Consider the following 20610-nt stretch of genomic DNA (forward strand, 5'->3'; position numbering starts at 1 on the left):
CCAAAAGTTCCTCACCAAAAGGATAAAGGGACTCCAAAATCTGTCATATGATGCCAGTCTGAAGAAACTCCAGCTCTATTCAGTCGCATACCGCCTGCTCAGAGGTGACCTGTGCCTGACATACAAGGCCATGTCCAACCCGGAATTAATGGACATGCTCCACCTCAAAAAATCCAAATCTACCAGATCCACTAGAGCAAGCGACTTAAACCTTAGCACGGATATAAATAGGACATGCTGGAGGGATAGATTTGTCACCCAGAGACTCCCTATGCTGTGGAATAAAATCCCGGTCCATGTGAGGCAGAGCACCTCGCTGGCTCTGTTCAAGAGAAATCTTGACCGGTGGATGGAGATCGTGGGTTTACGGAATCATCTCTGTCACTGCTGGACAGAGGCACAACAAACTAATAGGCACAGTATTTTTTAACATAAGGGGTGGCGTAAGCCACAAAACTTTGGGCTAGGCTTATAAATGCCTTAGGGCACATAGCCTAGTATAAACCTATGAACCTACAGGCATAAAGTAAGGATTGGTTCACAAAGCCACTCTATTTAGATGGAACACTAGATGGACTCTTTGTACATTAGTGCTTGCAGTTCTGAAATGCATCTAGCAGGGGTAACTGCCACCAGGAACAGTGTCTTCCAAGAAAGAAAAACTGAATGGGGCAACAGGCTGTTTGTTCAAGCAAAGTAGTGTCAATTTCACTAAGACATAGTAAAGGTCTCATGGTAGGGCAATCAGTCTCAAGTGGTCTAAAGTGATGAATTCCCCTTAGGAACTGCGTCAACTGAAGGCCTAGAGTACAGAGGGGGTACAGTGGGCAAGCAAGATGAAACAGAAAAAAGAAGTTATGTCTTACCATAACGTTCCATCTGTGTTGTTGATCTTCTTCCATGAGCTCTCGGAACCGAGTCGGCCTAATACCAAGCTCATGTACACCAAAAACTCTCGAGCTAAGATGCTACCCACAATGCCCTTCTCCCTGTTATCTCAGATTGAGTTTGCATGCAACATATAGAAGTAAAAGCAGAGGTTATTTCTGAGCAGAAACCTTAAAACACCACAAGGACCCATAAGATCCACCAGGAGCCTTTGGTGTGGGACAGAGGGTGGGATGTGATGAATGGAAGAAGATCAACAATACAGATGGTAAGACTTAACTTCTTTATTCGATGTTGTTAATCTTCTTGCCATTCATCACTGATGAGAAAGAATCCCAAGCTACTTGAAAACCTGGGTGGCCCTTATGGAAGAACATTCTTGAGAACCACTGAGCCAAAGGACACTCTTCCCCTGGAAACCATGTCCAATTTGTAATGTTTGATGAAAGTATGAGGTTTAGCTCAAACGGCTGTTGCGCAAATATCATCCATAGAAGCTCTGGAGTGAAAAGCATCAGAAGTTGCTATGGCTCTCGTTGAATGAGCTTTGATATTAACAGGTTTAGATTCATTCGCCAGTAAGCATGAAAAATTAATACAAGCTCTGAGCCATTTTGATAAAGTGACTTTTGATATGGTACAACCCATTTTTGGTCCAGAGAAGGAGATGAAAAGTTGATCTGTCTTGCGGAAAGATTTAGTCCTGTCCAAGTAAAACCGTAATTGTTTATATACATCCAATGAGTGTAGACAGTATTCTCCTTTATTGGAATAATTTGGGAAAAACACTGGGAGCTCAATGGACTGGTTGACAGAGAAATCAGAAATCACTTTAGGGAGCAAAAATGGATTAGTACGAAGAGATGCTCTGTCTTTATGAAAGATTAAATATGGACTCGATGCATAAAGCTTGTAATTCTGATATCCATCTAGCTGATGTGACATTCACCAAAAATAGAGATTTCCATGATAGAAATTTAAGGTCACATTTTGCAGCAGGCTCAAAAGGGGGTAAAGAGAGAGAGTCCATGTCTCTACAGGCCATCTGATTGGGGGTCTGCTATGGAAAACTCCTTTGAGAAAGGTCTTGCAAATGTAGGTGGAGATAAGTGGAACTCCTTCTAGACCGTTATAAAAATTGGAGATAGCTGCCAAGTGGACTCGAATAGTAGAAGCTGATGCTCCATTCTCAAAAAACTCAGAAAAGTATTGAAGAATAACAGATACAGGAGCTGAGAAGTGGTCTAACATCTGTTCTTTAGACCAGAGCGCGAACCTTTCCCACTTATCTCTGTAAAGTTTTCTGGTGGATGGCTTATGGGAGGCCAGAATAATATCGCGAACAGGTGAGGAGAGGATTTCCTGCCTGGTGACTAATGGAAGTGGAGAAACCAAGCTGTCAGCTTGAGAGTGGACAGATTTGGGGAGTCAACCCTTGGGGGTGAGAGATTAGGTCCTGATGAGTGTCCAGGATCCATAGAGGTTGTAACAGATGAGGCCGGAGGAAGGAGAAACCACACTTGTCGAGGCGAGAATGGGGCAATGAGGATCACCTTGCATCTCAACTGAACTGCTTTCTTTAAAAATAGGGGTATCAAGGGAAATAGAGGATAAGCATAGAGGAGACCTGTGGGTCAATTGTGAGTCAAAGCGTTTCACGGTGACTCCCCTTCTGGGGGAAACAGGGCAAAGAAGCTGCTGCATTTGGTTGTTTGAAGGGGAAGCAAAGAGATCGCAGCAAGGCTGGGCCCAATTGCTGAAAATTTCTTGCATCACGTTTGGATTGGGAGACCACTCATGTGGAAGGAGGATGCATCTGCTCAGCCTGTCCGCAATCATGTTGGAGCTCCCCAGGATATGCAAAGCTATTAAGAAAGCAGTTTGAAGCTATCACCCACTGCCAAATTCTCATGGCCTCTCGACATAGGGGGTAGGATTTGGTCCCTCCTTGTTTATGTACCAGACTACTGATTGAATCGCAATCGTTCCCGGAGGAAGGAGCGGATTTAGTGCCTGTAACGCCAACAGCACCGCTCTCAACTCCAGAACATTGATATCCAAGTTGGCCTCTAAGCTGGACTACATGCCTTGGACAGTCTTTCCCTGAAAATGGCCCCCTCACCCTATCAGGGAAGCGTCCATGGTCGCCATGGCATTGGGTTGAGGGATCTGGAAGGGGCGACACCAAAGAAGATCTTGCTAGCAGGAATTGGTGATGAGGATCTGTGAGCTTAGGGGGTGAAGATTTGCCAACCATTGGGACTAAAGGAACCATTGTAACAGTCTCATATGTAATCTTGCCAAAGGAGCAATCGGAATGGCTTCAGCCATAGACCCCAGAGCCTGGAGAACTTCTCTTGCTGACACCTTTCTTTGACAGAGTATCACCTGTACTTGTAATCTTAACCTCTGAAGCCTGTGAGCTGGAAGAGATACCAGGCTTGTTCAAGTATTGAAAACTGGCCCTATAAATTCCAGTTGTTGGGTAGATTGTAGGTTGGATTTTTCCCAGTGGACTGTGATACCTAGAGACTCCGCCAGTGAGAGAGTGTAGCAGAGGGCTATGGTCAGGAGATGCTTGGTGGGGGCGGAGAGGAGCCAATCGTCTAAATATGGAAACACCTGGAATCCCTTAAGTCTCAGATGAACTGTCACCACTGCTAGCCATTTCGTGAACACTCTAGGGGCTGTCGAGAGACCGAATGGCAGGGCTCTGAACTGGTAATGACTGGCTCCTAGCCAGAAGCAAAGGAGACTCCTGGAGCGTTTGTCCATTTTGATGTGGTAATACGCATCACGGAGGTCTATCGAGCACATCCAAACATCTTCCCGTAAAAAAGGGAGAATGGATTGTATAGTGACCATACAGAATTTGGTTTGAGCCACTGACTTGTTTAGATGGCTGAGATCCAAAATGGGTCTCCAGTCCCTGGTCTTTTTTGGCACCAAAATGAATCTTGAGTAAAAACTGGATCTGCATTGATCTGGGGGGACTGATTGGATGATTCTTTTTTGACACAGCTTTCTTATCTCTGAAGCCACTTCTTCCCTTTGACTGGGTGGAACATCGGGAGGGTTATTTGTAGGTTTTGGGCATGATATTAGAGGGATGTAATAGCCTCTGGAGATTATTCTCTGCACCCACCAATCGTTTGTAATAGAGTGCCAGGCAGTTTGGTGCAGAGAAAAACGAGCCCGACTGCTTCCAGAGGAAAGCAATCGGGCAACGCTTCAGGAGCATTGATAAGACCGCCCAGAGAAAGAATCCCTGGAGTCTTGATTTCGGGGACCCCCTCTGCCCCTAAAGGGGCATCTTCCATCATTAGAACCCCCTCTGCCTCTGGGGGAATCCTCACCACGTGTGCTGCAGAAAGGACCTTGAGATTTTTGTGTCATATTTTCCCACTCCTCTGGTTCCTGGAAAAAGAACACTGAGGCTTGGAAAAACGTAGGCCAATGGCAGACGAGGTCTTTCCGTCCTGCTTGCTCCTGGCCAGTGTGTACTTTATTTTAGAACCAAACAAAGACGATGGTTCAATAGGGGCATTCAAAAAGGAGGACTTGATGCGCATTCAGGCATGACATCTCATGACTACGCCTGCACCCGGAGATCTAGTCACCCCTTCGGTTGCGTGGGAGAGCAACCTCATGGACGAGGTGGAGACAGACTCAAGGGTGGCAAGTTGAGAGGCAACCTTGTCCCGTGCCCCGTCAGACACTTGGCCTGCAAGGGCTCCAGAAAGTTCGCAGATCAGATCCCTTTGGAGCCTCATGAAATGTAACAAGTAATTCAGAGACCTGACTGCAAAGGTTGCTGAAGCAAAAATGTGCTTCCCTAGTCTGTCCACAGCCTGGCACTCTCTGTTGGGATGGGTGGACAGCAAGACTTTCCTCCGCAAGGTCCTTTTTAGTGGCCACCGCCACCACCATAGCATCTACTGGCAAGCCTCTAGACTAATGGGGATGTTCCTCTGGTGGGGAAAATCTTGTCTGATCTCTGGGGAACAGCCTCAATAGAAGCAGGATTTTTCCATGCACGCTGCACGACGAGCTGGACTAACTCGTCGGCAGATGGGGTCACCCAAAAAGTAGAAGGCCGAGAGCAGAAAGCCTGCAGGAAGACAGACTCCTCCGTGAAAGGGTTGGAGGGCTTCCAGCCACCCCTCTGTTTCAATATTTCCAGGATGTCTCTGAAGGAGACATCATCAGGGGATGACCATGGGGACCCTTCCCCATCATCACAGTCCGTATCCTCTGTGAGAGACTCCTCTGGAGAGTCAAGGTGTTTCCTCTTACACACCTTCTTTCAAGGGGGTTCTTCAGTGGGAATGTCTGAAGAAAACTCGGAAGGAAAATTACCCTGAACTGGGGTTTCCTGAGGCATGTGCTCTCGGTGTCCTGAGGAGGTGGCCCATGGTAGCTGTAGCTCAGAGGTAGCAGGGGGGAGATCCAACGAAGGAGGAGCACTTCCATAAGCAAGCACCCTCTCCATCACACTGAAAGCAGGTCCCCCCAAAGAATGGGAGCCCATAACAGAGTAAGACAATCTCAGAACCGGGGTCACACCCCGCTCCATCAGACCTGCTCCTGCGGATGGAGCCTCAAGCAAGATTGGGGCAGTCGTTGGCCCTGGATGCTGAGGTCGGAATCGATAAAAAACTTGGAACTGTGCTCAAAACCGAGGGTTCCACCTCCCAACCATGACAATGAGGAAGGGATGGTTCAGATGGAATCGAAACTGAAGGGGGAGACCTCAGAGCCTTAGTGAGGGTCACTGTCAGCACCGAGGAAAGGGTTCCCACCAAGGACATCAGAGCTATGGGCCTCAGGACCAATGGATCTGAGGGAGGAGTATAAGTGGGAGTCCTGGGAGCAGTAGATCAAAACCCCGAAGTGGGATGAGTCTTAGGAATGTTTATCCCCCTGGCTGTCAACAGCTAGTCTAGCAAGTACACCACATCGAATTCAGACAGACTCCTGGTGAACCTTACAGACACTCCCGAAGGAGTCAGGTTGGTCCAGAAAAGGGCTATAAGCCTGGCTTAAGAACAGGTCCAATGAGGGGGAGTACTGGGTCATTGGTATTTGAACTGTTGGCACCAAAGACTCTAGCTTGGAAACAGGCAATAGAGGAACTAACGGTGTCAAGAAAGGACTTGGTGCCGAGGAGGCACTCAGAGTTGAGGTAATTATCGGCTGCAAGGGAATCGTTGGAACCGTCTTTGGTGCAGTGAAAGGTGAAGGTGCCGAGACTATCGAAGACAATAAGGTCGGAGTCATAGTCATTACTGTAGTTATGACTAGTGCCATAGATGTCGATGCTGAATCATGTCCAAAGAGGCAACTAGAGCCGAGCTTGGAAAAGAAGCAACAGGAAAATTTGGAGCTGAGGAAGCAATCTTGTGTTCAGTAGAGGATTTGTGGGACTTGCACTTATCACCAGACGGTGAAGAAGGATCTGAACGTGGACATTTTTTTGTCCTTCACTGGAGGGGTTGAGACCTCTGACACAGGAAGGGACTCTGAGAAAGGTGAGGTTAACAGGTCTTTCAAGATAAGTTTGTTTTTCCTCTCATTCAGCGTCCACTGACTAAAACACAAACAAATCTGACAAGGAGGTTTCACAGAGAGGTGAGAAACCCCCAGGCAACAGGCACAATCATCATGTAAGTTGGTGTTGGGGAGTTTGCCATTGCAGGAAGTGCAATGTTTGAACCCCAAAGTCCCTTTTTTCTCAGACATATCCAATACACAAAAAGAAAACAAACAAGTTACTGCTAGAAAGTAAAAAAAGAAGCAGGAAAAGGAAGATACCAAGGATGGTATCAAACGATACAAGGGTGGGAGTGGGCATTACCAATGACTGTATAAAGAATACCCGATGGGTAGAGCTAGATAGAGAAACTGGGTAGATAAAATGAGTTAGACAGGGAAAAAGTTTCAAAATACAGTAAAATTTGTAAAATATAACACTTAAGGGGTGGGAGGTTGGCGTAATGGTTAAGGTGCTTACCTTAGAAACACAAGGTGCGGGGTTTGATTCTCACATGGGGTAATTGGCTAGGCTTAAAATGGTCCCCGAGGACAGTTAACCTAGTACTAATCTATGAATCCATGAATCTATTAACCAGAGAGCTCAATGAAACGCTGCTATATGGCTGCGGGGCAAACGAGATCTGAGGTAACTGGGAGAAGGGCACTGTGGGTAGCAGCTTAGCTTGAGAGTTTTTGGTGTACGCGAACTTATTAGGCCAATTCGGTTCAGAGCCCCATCAGTGATGAATCGGAAGAAGATTAACATCAGATCATGAACTTCTACAGATATTTAAGTCTGACTTGTAGAGGTCTGACAGGTATTCCAGGAAGGGTCTAAACAGAAATATTAAATTTCACTAAACCGACGTTTCACTATAGATCCAAAACATCAAAAAGCTCAAACCATCGAAACCTTCCTCCCAAAAACAGTGCACCCCCCCCCATTACTTATATACACTAACTCAGAGATTGCACAACACTGGGGAATAAGGAATAACACTTTACCCCACTGCCTCCGATCTTACACCAAACACCATGAAGTCACCCTGATGCCAAATACCATACATGCAATACATACATTCACCCAAATGCATACACTAACACACAAGCACATATTCAAACACATCTATGCACTGTATTTTTAATGAATTCTCCATTCATTGACCAAATAAGTTTGATGCAATGCAGCATCCATTAATAATCACTGAGCTCACTTTCGATCAAATGAATAGCACTCTCCCAGGAATAATGCCATATTAGCCTTTTTGGGCTCAAGGACCCTGTAGTGGCACTAGGAGACCTTTCCTTCTTTGCTAGGTAGGATTTTTTGTTCTGGGTTTCCTGGCCTTACTCATAAGGTTTAGCAGTCTTGAAAATCTGTTCATGGCTAGGATTAGTATATCACCAAGGCTGTCAAATCTTAGTATGGCCAGACTGGATTACAGCAGGAACAATGTGTGTTTTTCTTGCCAAGTTGCATAAAAGAGGCAACCAGTGTTACCTTGACCAAAAGTGGAGCTTATAAAGATAATTTTTGGCCTCTCCTGCTGTACTTTTGACAATACCCTTGAGATGAAGGGAGTGGGAGGAAAGGCAAATAGAAAAGAATTGTCCAGTCTGGGGAGATAGCATCTGCTATCCAGGCTACTGAAGTTCAAATGAAATAATAACCAGTACGCAAACTGCAAGAGCTGTAACCTTGTGTATTTAGCAAGCTGCAGTGTATAGTATGCAAACGTTTCTAAGTTGGTAAAACTAACAGAGCACTGAAAGATCGTATATGTGAACATATAATAGGTCTAGAAATGACAAAAGGATTGCATTCCAAAACATATTTTAGTCACCGGAAATACTCACAGGTTTAAGTTTCTTCTGTTACAGCTTCTTAATGTCAGCATTTAGCAGTGGTGATCTTAACATGAAAACAGAATGTATTGAGACTAAATGGATCTTAGAACTACAAAGTGACAGAGGGAAGGATTTAAATGATATGTTCCTTTAAGACCACTGCTTAGGTCACGTGATCTTAAGAGGTAGTTCTGAAGCTTTGTGTATTTAAGTAGCATTCTGTGCCTGTTTTATTAGATCTGTAGTAGTATCTAGAAAGATGTGAAAGCACTTGTCTTTTTCCTTTTTTGTTTTTAACATTTTTATGCTGTTTTATTAAACCTTGGAACTATGATTTTATTGGATTCTGCCATGCTGACTGGTTCATTTGGATTATTTGGTTTGTGTTTAACCAGACTTTATTCATTTACTCGGGCTTGCTTTTTTTTTAGGCTCTTGGAGTTGCTGTTCTTGAGCAAAGATGTCTCAGCTGCCTGTTTAGCTGAGAGACAAAAGTCGTGTCACTAGCTCACTTGCCTAAGAATATTTCCCTGTGTAGTACCCATCTGCAGGGGCCTGCATGAATCCTACTAAACCGGCTTCTGATCACATTCTTACCTGATTTAATGTATATGGTATTCAGAGATATTCCCCTGTCCACTGGTATTTCCCATGCTTACACAGCTAATTTGCTGTTTGCACATACAGGACTCCCCCATGCAAGTCAGGATAAATACTTTTAGTGCTGTAAGGAGGGAAATAATTTCCTTGATGTTGATGTGTTTTTTTCCCTCATCCTGTGCTCCCAGATTCCTGGGACCTGAAGGTCCAAGTGCCCGTCTTTTTTTTTGGAGCAGTAATGGTCTGGAGTAAAATCCTGTGCCATCCTTCCCCAAGGGCAGTATTTTTATGACCCCTGTCTCTAACATGTCTCTGAGAACCTGAGATATGAAGAGACCCCAGCTACTTTAGATCCTGGGCAACCCTAATGAAGGATATTCCTGAGCCAAAGGATGCTCTTCCCCTAGAGACCATATCTAATTTGTAATGAGTGATAAAGGTATGAGGCGTAGCCCAAGTTGCAGATACGTTTATGTCTTCCATAGAAGCTCTGGAATGGAAGACTGCTGAAGTGGAAACAGATCTTGTTGAATGACATCTAACTTTTGTTGGTATTTTGAGTTTGTTCTGACTGTATATAAAGGTAATGTAGTCTCTTAACCATTTCAATAAGGTGACCTTTGAAACCAGTTTTCCCAGTCTGGTACCTGAAAAGGATAGAAATAATTGGTCTGATTTTCTAGAGGCCTTTATTCTGTCTAAGAAGAAATGTAACTGCCTGTGTACGTCCAACATATGCAGGCAGTACTCTCCTTTGTTTGAAAGGTTTAGGAAGAAAACTGGCCGATAGTCTGGTTGATATTAAACTCTAATACGACTTTAGGAAGAAAGGAGGGATTAGTTCTGAGTGATACCCTTTCTTTGTGGAAGATGATTTTATTTATTTATTTCCAGTTTGATAACCGGGGAAGTCCACTGGGCTCGAGGGCCCATTTTCAGTGGAGGCCCGGGGAGAAAAGCTCCGATCATAAACATATTACACACTTTAAGCTACATATTACAATGAAATTGCACCCTTAAACAATTTACAAGTAGGAAAAATACAAATTTTTATACAGATTGTATTAATAGTACAGAAAACAAAATATATAGTTTCATTTTAAGTTTCAGATGAATGATACATTTTATGTAAATAGTGAAAGTTACAGTTGCAAGAAGAGGCATGGTCAGAGGGAAGTGAAGATACAAGAGAATTTACATAGAGTTTACAGTGAGGCGAAGATGAAGAAAGTAGAAGGTGGGGGATAAAGAGAGTTAGAAGAAAGAGAGTCCCCCTGATACAGGGATGATTCACACACAAAGCCTGTAACTCTGAAATTATCCTAGCAGATGTGATAGTTACTAAGAAGAGGGTCTTCCAAGATAAAAACTTGAGGTTACAAGTGGCTGCTGGCTCAAAAGGCTGACAAATTAAGCATTGCAAGACTAAGGTCAAATTCAAAGGCGCTACTGGATCTTTGAATGGTGGCTTCAAATGTTGAGCGCCCTTAAGAATGACAGTGAGACATTAATGAATGATCATCAAAAACATTATGAAAATTCGAAATGGCAGCTAGATGAACTCTGATGGTAGAAGTTGATGCTCCCAATTGAAATAAGGTGGTTAAGTATTCCAGGACCTTTTCAACTGGAGCTCAGAAAGGATCAAAGCCATTTGTATCTGACCAAATAGGGAATAGTTTCCATTTGTTAAGGTAAATTTTTCTGGTGGACGGTTTATGAGAAGCCAGAAATATCTTTTGCACTGGGGAGGAAAAATAGTTTTGCCTGGCAATTACTGAAAGTGGAGAAACCAAGCCATCAGCTTGAGATGCTGAAGGTTGGGATGCACCAAGCCCTGAGGGTAAGATAACAGGTCCAGAGTTGGATCCAGAGTCCGTGGGCAGTGAACCAGGTGAGGCCAGAGAAAGGGAAACCAGACTTAACGGGGCCAGTAAGGTGCGATGAGAATCACTTTGCTTCTCAACCGTTGGGCTTTCCTTACAAATTGGGGAATTAGAGGAATTGGTGGAAAGGCTTACAGAAGTCCTGAGGGCCAATCATGAAGAAGTTTGCATCTCTCCGGGACTCCGCACAAGGGGGGACTAGGGCAAAGTAGCTGCTGCATTTGTGGTTTATGAAAGAGGTGAACAGGTCGCAGCAATGCTGACCCCATTGATGAAAATTTTTTGTCACTACATTGGGATTGAGAGACCACTCATGAGGTAGAAGGATACACCTGCTCAGTTTGTCCACAATCACATTAGAGTTCCCCAGGATATACATTGCTATTAGAAAGCGGCTCGAGGCGATTGCCCATTGCCAAACTCTTAGGGCTACCCAACAGATTCCCTCCTGTTTGTTGATGTATCAGACTACTGACATGTTGTCTGACTGGATAGCAATTGTCCTCGATGGAAGGGCAGACTGAAATGTTTGCAAAGCTAAAAGCACTGCCCTCAGTTCTACGACACTGGTTCATAGGTTGGTTATAGGTTGGTACTAGGCTATCAGCCCTAGGGCCTATACAAGCCTAGCCATAACAATTCCCTGGCTATTTCTTCCCACATTATTTACTTTCCTGGACCCCTGTCTAGCAGGGCGACTGACGTGATCCCTGGGGTGAATTTCCTTTCTCCCATCCAATCGTCAAGGCTCCTCTTGAAGAGGTCCAAAGAGGCACTCTGCTTGACATGTATGGGCAATCTATTCCAGAGTCTGGGGAGTCTCTGGGTCAGGAACCTATCCCTCCAGCATGTTTTGTTTATTGTGATGACAAGGTTTAGATCCCTGGAGCGTGTAGCTCTGAGGGATTGGGATTTCTTTAAGTGTAGCATGTCCAACAGCACTGATGTGCAGGTTGGCCTCCTGTGGGGACCAAGTGCCTTGGACGGTCTTTCCCCTGAAAATGCCACACCCCCACCTTAGCAGGGTAGCGTCTGTGGACACTACGGCCTTGGGCTGAGAGGGAGAAAAGGGGTGACGCCATAAATCCTTATCTGGCTTCATCCACCAAGATAAATCCTTCTTGCAGCGACTTATTAAGACTGGATGACACATGGGGTGAGTTAAAAGTGACCATTGTGATGCTAGGAGCCACTGAAGCAGCCTCATGTGGTACCTTGCCAACAGCGACTAATGTCACGGTTGCTGCCACAGATTTTAGAAACTGTAGTACTGGACGAGCAGGAATTTTGTCTTGGGAGATGATCACTTGAAGATGCAATCTCAGCTTTAACAACCTGTGATGAGGAAGGGAGCCCACGCAAGATTTTGTATTTAGTTTTGCACTGATGAATTCCAGGTCCTTTGTGGGAGATGGTTGTGATTTTTCTTGGCTGATTGTAATGCCCAAGAACTTGTCAAGATGAAGAACAGAGTCTATGGCGTAAAGCAGCAGATGCCTGGTGGGGGCGGTGAAAAGGCAGTCGTCTAGATATGGAAACACACGGAATCCCTGTAGCCTTAAATGAGCTGCTAAAATTGCCATGCATTTGCTGAACACCCTGGGGGCTGTGGTGAGACCAAAGTGCAGTGTTCGACATTGGTAATGACTGGCTCCTAGACGGAAACGGAGATATCTTCTGGAGTGCTTGCCCATCTTTATGTGGTAATACGCATCCTGAAAATCTATAGAGCGCATCCAATGCCCTTTTCTAAAAAGGGAAGACTAGACTGAACTGTGACCATCCAGAATTTTGTCTATTGTACAAATTTCTTCAATAGGCTGAGATCCAAGATTGGCCTCCAGTCCCCCTTCTTTTTTGGTACTAAAAAGAATCCCGAGTAGAATCTGGATCCTATCTTGTCTAGTGGGACTGTTTGGATGACTCTTTTCTGAAGCAGCTTTTTAATTTCTAGTTCTGCTATATCCCTCTGATTGGGTGGAACATCGGGGATTCGCCTTTGGGGTTTGGGGAAAAGACTGAAGGGAATGTGGTAACCTCTGGTGATTATTGTCTGCACCCATGAATCCGATGTTATTGTGAGCCAGGCTGAATGGTGCAGAAAAATCTTCCCCTGTCTGCTTCCAGAGATAAGCAATCGGGTCTCCACTATGGAGCGCTAGTAGGGCCGTCCAGAAAAGGAATTTCTGGAACCCTGGTCACGTGGACCCCCTCTGCCACAGGAGAGGCGTCTTCTAGTAGAGCCCCCCCCCCCTGCCCCAGGGGTAATGTTTGCCATGTGCGTCCCGAAAAGGCCCTTGGGTCTTCTTGACCCACATCTTTCCACTTCTTTGATTCTTGGAGTACAGTCATTGTGGAGTGGAGAAACGAACACCCAGAGCAGAAAGGGTCTTCCCATCCTTTTCACACCTGGTTAACATATCTCTAACTTTTGGGCCAAACAATAAAGTAGCATCAACCGGAGCGCTGACAAAGGAATACTTGAAGGGGTCCACAAAATCTTACAAGTGCATCCAGGCATGACGCCTAATGGCAACTCCTGTACCCACTACTCTAGACATCCCTTCAGCTGTATGAGCAATAAGCTGCATAGACGAATTAGAGTTCAACTTCAGGGTGGCAAGCTGAGAGGCAACCTTATCCCAGACCTCATCAGATACTGCTCCTGCCAGAGTATCACAAAGCTCAGTTATCAGATCCCTTTGGGGTCTAGTGAGGTGTGCCAAAAAATTCAAAGACCAAATAGCAAAGGTCGATAAAGCAAAATCCGTTTCCCAAATCTGTCCATTGTCTGTGACTCTCAGTTGGGAGGATGGCCAACTGAACTCTCTTTGGCAAGTTCCTTTTTTGTGGCCACTGCCACCACCATGGCATCCACTGCTAGAACCTTAGACCAATGGGTCTAATCCTCAGGGGCTGAAAGAAATTTGTCTGATCTCTGGACAATAGGCTCTATGGTGTCAGGAAACTTCCATGCACGCTGTACGATCAGTTTGAATAGTTCGCCAGTAGGCAGGGTCACCCAAGAATTAGATGGCCGGGCAGGGAAAGCTTGCAAGAAAACAGATTCCTTGGAGGATGGGTTTGAGGGCTTCCAATCACCCTTCTGTTTTAATATTTTAAGGACGTCTCCAAAGGAGACATCTTCAGGGGCTGACCGTAGGGACCCTTCCCCCCTCATTATAATCTGTATCCTCAGTGACTGAATCTTCTGGAGAATCTAAGTGCTTCCTCTTGCATGATCTCTTACAGGGTGGGTCCTCAGGGGGAAGAACTGCTTTTGTGCCCACTGTCCCGATGTAGCAGACTGTGGCAGCTGCGAACCTGAGGGAACACAAATATGGCACTCCAATGGGGATGGTATCAACTGGGAGCCTGTTGAGGCTAGAGCTCTCTCCATAATCTGGAAGGCAGGCCCATCCAAAGAGGGATGGGAACCCCGAACCCAGAAAGACAACCTCGGAAATGAGGTCACACCCCACTCCAATGAGCTGCCTACCAGAGCAGGATCAGAGAGAGGACTTGAAACTACCAAGGCAGCAGGAGACGTGGATGATGCCATAGCAAAAAAACCAAGAGCCGATCCAGGTATCCCGGAACCGGCAGCCAAATCTCAGTCCTGTGGGTGCGAAGGTTCCAAAGGAGCCGAAGACCACAAAATAGGTTCTGGTACCAAGGTGAGATCCACCATCGGAACTGAGGCAGTTGATACCGGAAGAATCAAAGCAATGGGCTTCAAGACCTGGGGAGAGGTTGAAGGAGGATTATATGTAGGCGTTTTGGATAAGTAAACCTGAGCTCCAGGAGGAAGGGAGGTCCGAGAGGGTGCAGGGAGGCCTCTGGCTGCCAAGAGCTGATCCGCTAATCTAACTACATCCAATTTTGATAAACTTCTGGAGGAATGGATTGACATTCCCGAGGGAGATTTAGGTCTTTCTACAAAGGGACTCAGCTGCTGACTCAAGAAAGGGTCTATTGAAGGGAAATATCTAGTCCTGGGGATACTTAAAACATCGACCTTCAGCACCATGGTCTGTTGAATAGAGGGAGAAGATGGAACTGAAGGAGTAGATGTGGCAATTTTCAGTGCCAGAGAGGTCGTCGTTACTGAAGTCACGGGTGGTACTGAGGATGGTTGGGTACTATCAATAGTAGTTGGCATAGTAACAGATTTTGTTGGTTTCGGTGCCGGAGCAGAAGACAATGCTAGTTTTGAACGTTTTGCCTTCAGTTCCGAAGAAGGTGTCAGAACCTGAGATTTTTGAGTCTTGGAGTCGTGTATCTTGAGCGGACAGTACCAAATGGATCTGTTTTTTAGACTCAGTTTTGAGAGATTTTGAAGTCTCCGCCTCAGAAAAAGCTTCACCTTCGCCAAAAAGAACATTTTAACAAGCCTTTAAGTATTAATTAGTTACATTTCTCTGCAAGAGTTCAAGCACTAAAACCCTTACAGAGTTTACAAGGAGGTTGAAATTCGAGAAGAGGGACACCCAGACAACAGACCCAAGAAAGATGCTATCTGAATTGGGCATCTTTCTGCAACAGTCCTTGCACTGCTTCTCTGCCATGTTATTCAGTCAAAGCACATGGCACACTCACACCAGCGCGCGCACACACACACACACACACACACACACACACACACACACACACACACACACACTTGTAAAGAAAGGGGAAAGAAAAGGGATAATTTAGACAGATAAAATACTTTTTTTATTTTTTTTTAATATACCAACTATGGTATATATAGACTACCCAGAAGGGTAAAGAAGAAGCAGGAAAAGGATACCAGCGATGGTATCAAAGAGTTACCAAGAGTAGGTGGGAAGGAGAGGCCTAATACCAACAATGGTAAAGGAAAAATACCCTGAGGTAAATACGGAAGAACAGAATTTTGAACAGAGTCACTTGCACCTAAAAAGGAATTAAACAATGGTAAATATTACAGATATGAAGGATAAGGTAGAGTAATAGCCAAATTAGAAAAAATTCTGAGCACTTAACTGAGAGTAATGGCTAACGTGTCCAATCTTCTATGCCGCAAATGAGATCTGAGGTAATGGGAAGAGAGGCAGTATGAGTAGAGCCTAAGCTCAAGGGTTTTTGGCTGGCGCGAGTTTTGTATAACGGCCGAGTGATTTCCAAGGGTTTGGAACTGAACCCTTCAGTCAAGAATGAATGAAGATTGACAACATCAGATTAAATGGGTAGAAAGACAACAGAGAAGATTTAATGACAACATCAGATTAAATGGGTAGAAAGACAACAGAGAAGATTTAATGAATGGAACTGTAAAGTGTATGTACTTAATAAGGGACAGAACAACAGTGGCAGACGGGTCTGAGAGTGATTATCACACAAACACAATTATCAGGCAAACAGTGAGAAATCTGCTGCAGCAGTAAACAAAATGAAAGGATGCATTTCGGGAAGCTTAACCTCAAGAAGAAGAGATAACTGTTTCTACTATACCAGGCAGCACTGAGGTTAATACTGTGCACAATTCTGAAGGCCATTTACGGAAAGAGATACCACAGTAATGGATGAGGTTCAGAGCAAAGTAGCAGGAGGTGAGTGGGAAAGAGGAGAAGCTATTAATGTCTAAAGCTAGGACTTTCCTCACTTGAGGAAAGAAGGCACAGATGAAATAAGAGCACAGAAGATTTACACCAAGGACATGTGAGAGGATCACACTGAATGATTTACTACTAGAAAATCTGAAGATCACAGTGAAGAAGAAAGGCAGGGGGAAGGATGAGGCAAGTTTGTAGACTAATGTATGTAGTTAAGATTAACTCTTCAAAGGATGTGACAGATTTCATTAGAGAGAGATGCTGACTCAAAGGATGCAGTTCAAAAATGAATGGTGGATAAAGAATACCCTGAGACATTAAATTCAAAGCACAGGTTTGGTGGAAACTGGGAAGGGGGGAAGAAGAAACGCTTATTATGAGACACTTTCTGGAGGCAGATTAGGTAAAGTAATGGTCTCCATCTACTGTTAAATGAAACATTACTGGCAGAGAAACAGTTAAAAGGCAGCCCTAAGATGCAGCAGCCAAACTAGTTTCTAAAGTTCAACAAAGAAAAACTACTCAGTTTGCTCAACATTGCTCTCTGTTCAGTATCTGACCACCAATGTTTAATGAGCTGTTCATCTCAGAGACAAAAAAAAATTTACTTACTATTGGACACAGGCAAGTTCTTGCTAGGGTCATGGTAAAGGTCGCCATGGTGACAGGTCGAAAATCCAAAATCTTTGGGTATATATCCAGTGGAGATAGTGTCTATGACAGCAGAAAACACTGATTAAGCATCTCATTTGTTACATAGAACAGCTTGAGAGTGACTTAAAGATAAAAAAAAAAAAAAACAATGTAGCAGAAATATTACATAAAATGAAAACATATAAACATAAGCTATCTATTGTAAAAAAAAAATGCACCCCTCTGCAGGTATTTATTCTCTATTAAATTGTCTTTTCATCAGGAGATTCCTTTGGTGAGCAAAAATGTTGTTGTAAGAGATAAATTCATCATAAGACCATTAGGTTAATCACTTTCTGCAAGCTTATATTTTGATATGCCTGAATTTAATTGTGGGGATTCATACAGAACCCCACTGCTTATATTAAGGGCTGCAGTAAAAAGGCCCAACTCCGCAATGCACAGATTTCGGATTCTGAGTCACATTAACCGCAATGAGAAAAGATCTCATTAGCAGCTATTCTGTATATCTTTGAATTGCCGTTAACTACCATGGATACAACACTCAGCACTTCCTGCAGTAGTTAACAATGCTGGCTGCAACTTGTTAGTGCAGGCACTCCCCCCCTTATTCACGCTCCTGCACACACACGTGCACTATCCTTGCCCCTGTATGGTCAGAACTTCCCTGATATCTCCTTTTTTCTGCCTTCGTAAATCACAAATTATTTCAGTCAGTCATTAACGCCAGACATTAAAAGTTTCACGATTCATATTTCTCAGTAAATCTTCTGTTTTGCAAAAGCAGACTATCAACTTTCTAAGTTTGTAGGAGGCATATTGATAACCATCCCTGATTTTGCTCTGTCTTGTACTACAAGCTTCAGAGGTATGCCTACAACTAATTCCTAACTCCTTGTATACTACAAACAGTTGCAGACCTGGAATAATGTCAAAGATACTTAATATACATTTTAAAAAAGCGCTGCTGCACTAACTTCTCAGTTCAGCGTGTCCGTTCTGAGGTTTACTGTGGCAAGGGTGCAGGGTTTCACTCCCTTTAAGTGCCTTTAAGGCACAATTTATAACAGTACACTAACAGTAAGTCACAATATTTGGATTTAACTACCTTGTTTGCCTCTGGGCTGAAGAAATTTCTTCAGCTGTTGTCCCTATTAGCCCTGTAAGACCAAACTGGTCTCATGCCTGCAAAGTACTGCAACAGGTGCTGCAAGCCTTCCATATATGGCCAACTACACTCACAGAAATACTGGAGCTGTGTATTTTAACCCAGCATGCCTTAAAGTGCCTGAAACATGAGACAGAAGGTTCTGGAAGACTCCAGACAAGATAGAAGAGGAAAAGATGTCAGTGAACCAGAAAAAGAGGCTGTAGGGCTGGAATGGCTGCAAAGCTGAAAATAAGTCCTCACAGGCCTGCTCTGCCTTCAATACTGCTAGCAAATGCAGGCTGGAACTCTACAGCAAAAATAAGGTGAGAAAACGTGTACTGATGATTACTGACACATGGTTGCATAACAAGATCAATGATAGTGTTGTTAGCTTAGAAGGCTTCACACTCTTGCGTGCGGACAGATGTCAAGCTTTGTGTGGAAAGGCCAAGGGAGGTGGAGTCTGCATCTATGTGAATGAAAGATGGTGTAAGAACTGTGAGACTGTTCAGTCACATTGCTCTAATAATCTAGAGTTCCTGTCCTTAAAATGCAGACCCTTTTATGTATCTAGAGAGATAAATAGACTATATGTAACAGTGGTATACATTCCACCCAGTGCAAACACCACCAAGGCCCTGAGCAATCTTTATAACTCTAGCTGTGAGATGCAGAGGAAAAACTCAGACTTTGCACATGTGGATGCTGGTGACTTTAATCAAGCAGATCTAAGAGAGGTGCTACCCCACTACTATCAATTTGTAGATTTTCCTGCAAGGAGTGCTAACACTCTGGACAAGGCATATTCCAACATCAAAGGTGTCTACAGAGCAATACAACAACCTAACTTAGGAAGTTCTGACCATCATGCAATACAACAACCTAACTTAGGAAGCTCTGACTATCTTACCATCATGCTTCTACCAGCCTACAAACAGGCTCTGATAAGAGAAAAGCCCACAGTTAAGCAGATCAGGGTCTGCTATGAGGGGGCTCTGGAATGTCCGCAACACTGTTTTGACAGTATCTGCTGGGACATTTTCAAAGAGGCTGCTACGTCAAATGGACTGGTGAACATAGATGACTACAAAGCAGTAATACCTTGCATCTCTAAGTGTGCTGATGATGTAGCTGACATCAAAAGCAACAATTAGAGCAAACCAAAAGACATGGCTCAACAACAGAGTCTATGATCTCCTGAAGGCAAGAAATGCAGTATTCAGGGCCAAGGACAAGGAGGGTCTCAACGAAGCTAAAGCAAACCTAAAAAGGGGCATTAAAAAGGCCAAGAGGGAATATGGAAAAAATTACAAAGTCCATTTACAGACAAGAGGGACACCAGGAGTCTCTGGCAAGGGATACAACAGATTACTGACTATAAAACCAGGTCAGCGCAATGTGAAGACAGTACTGAATTCTTAGACAGGTCGAACTCCTTTGGCAGAATTGAATAGAAGAACTATGTGGCTGCTACAAGGCTACCTATCAACGAGGAGGAGGGGCTGCACAGCCTCAACTCCAACAAAGTGAGATCTCAACTTGAGAAAGTGAACCCCAGGAAGTCTGCTGGTCCTGATAAAATACTGGGCAAAGTACTTAAAGACTGTGCAGATCAACTATGCTCTAACCGATATTTTCAATACCTCCCTTATTCTTGGTAAAGTTCCCTCTTGCATCAAGGTGATGAATATTATCCCTCTCTCCAAAAAAGCTAATCCAGCCTGCATGAATGACTACAGACCGGTTGCTCTAACTTCAAATGTCATGAAATGCTTTGACAGACTAGTTAAAAGGCATCTGTCAACTAACCTTCTTTCCACCTTCGACCTTTTACAGTTCGCTTATCGGGCTAATAGATCCACTGCCGATGCTATTTCAATGGAACTCCACCTCTCACTTGATCATATGGAGGGAAAAAACTACGTTAGGCTGTTATTTATTGACTTCATCTTGGCATTCAATATAGTGGTTCCTATGCAGTTTATTGACAAGCTTGTACATCTTGGAGTTAACAAGCTCATGTGCAACTGGATCCTTGACTTCTTGATGAAAAAACCACAGAAAACATGTGTGGGCAACAACAACTCAGGATGCATAATACTCAACACCGGTGTTCCTCAATGTTGTGTGCTAAGCCCAATGTTGTTCATCATCCTCACCCATGACTGTTCTGCAAAATACAACACCAATCACGCCATTAAGTTTACAGACGACACTACAGTCGTGGGCCTCATCAAAGGGGAGGACGAAAGAGCTTACACATATGAGGTCTACTCATTGATTGACTGGTGCTCTAAGAACAACCTTGACCTGAATGACAACAAAACAAGAGAGATCACTATAGACTTCAGGAAAAGGTCAACACACTCACCCCTTATGATAAATGGTGAAGAGGTGGAAAAGGTAAAATTTACAAACAAGGATCTCTCTTGGACTGTGAACACTGAACAGTTGGTCAAAAAAGCACACCAAC

At 44.1% G+C, this 20610-nt stretch overlaps 1 protein-coding gene across 1 annotated transcript in view; it reads right to left on the bottom strand.

The window, feature by feature from the left end:
• ERCC2 (ERCC excision repair 2, TFIIH core complex helicase subunit) overlaps positions 1-20610 on the bottom strand; it is a 2230202-nt gene that overhangs the window by 443396 nt on the left and 1766196 nt on the right. Inside the window, exon 15 of the mRNA XM_044070725.1 lies at positions 16946-17047. Within this exon, the coding sequence (XP_043926660.1) occupies positions 16946-17047 (102 nt within the window). The remainder of the gene's footprint in view (positions 1-16945; positions 17048-20610) is intronic.

The sequence above is a fragment of the Protopterus annectens genome, chromosome 1.part0, assembly GCF_019279795.1.
Source record: "Protopterus annectens isolate FY-2018-M chromosome 1.part0, PAN1.0, whole genome shotgun sequence".
NCBI lineage: Eukaryota > Metazoa > Chordata > Ceratodontiformes > Protopteridae > Protopterus > Protopterus annectens.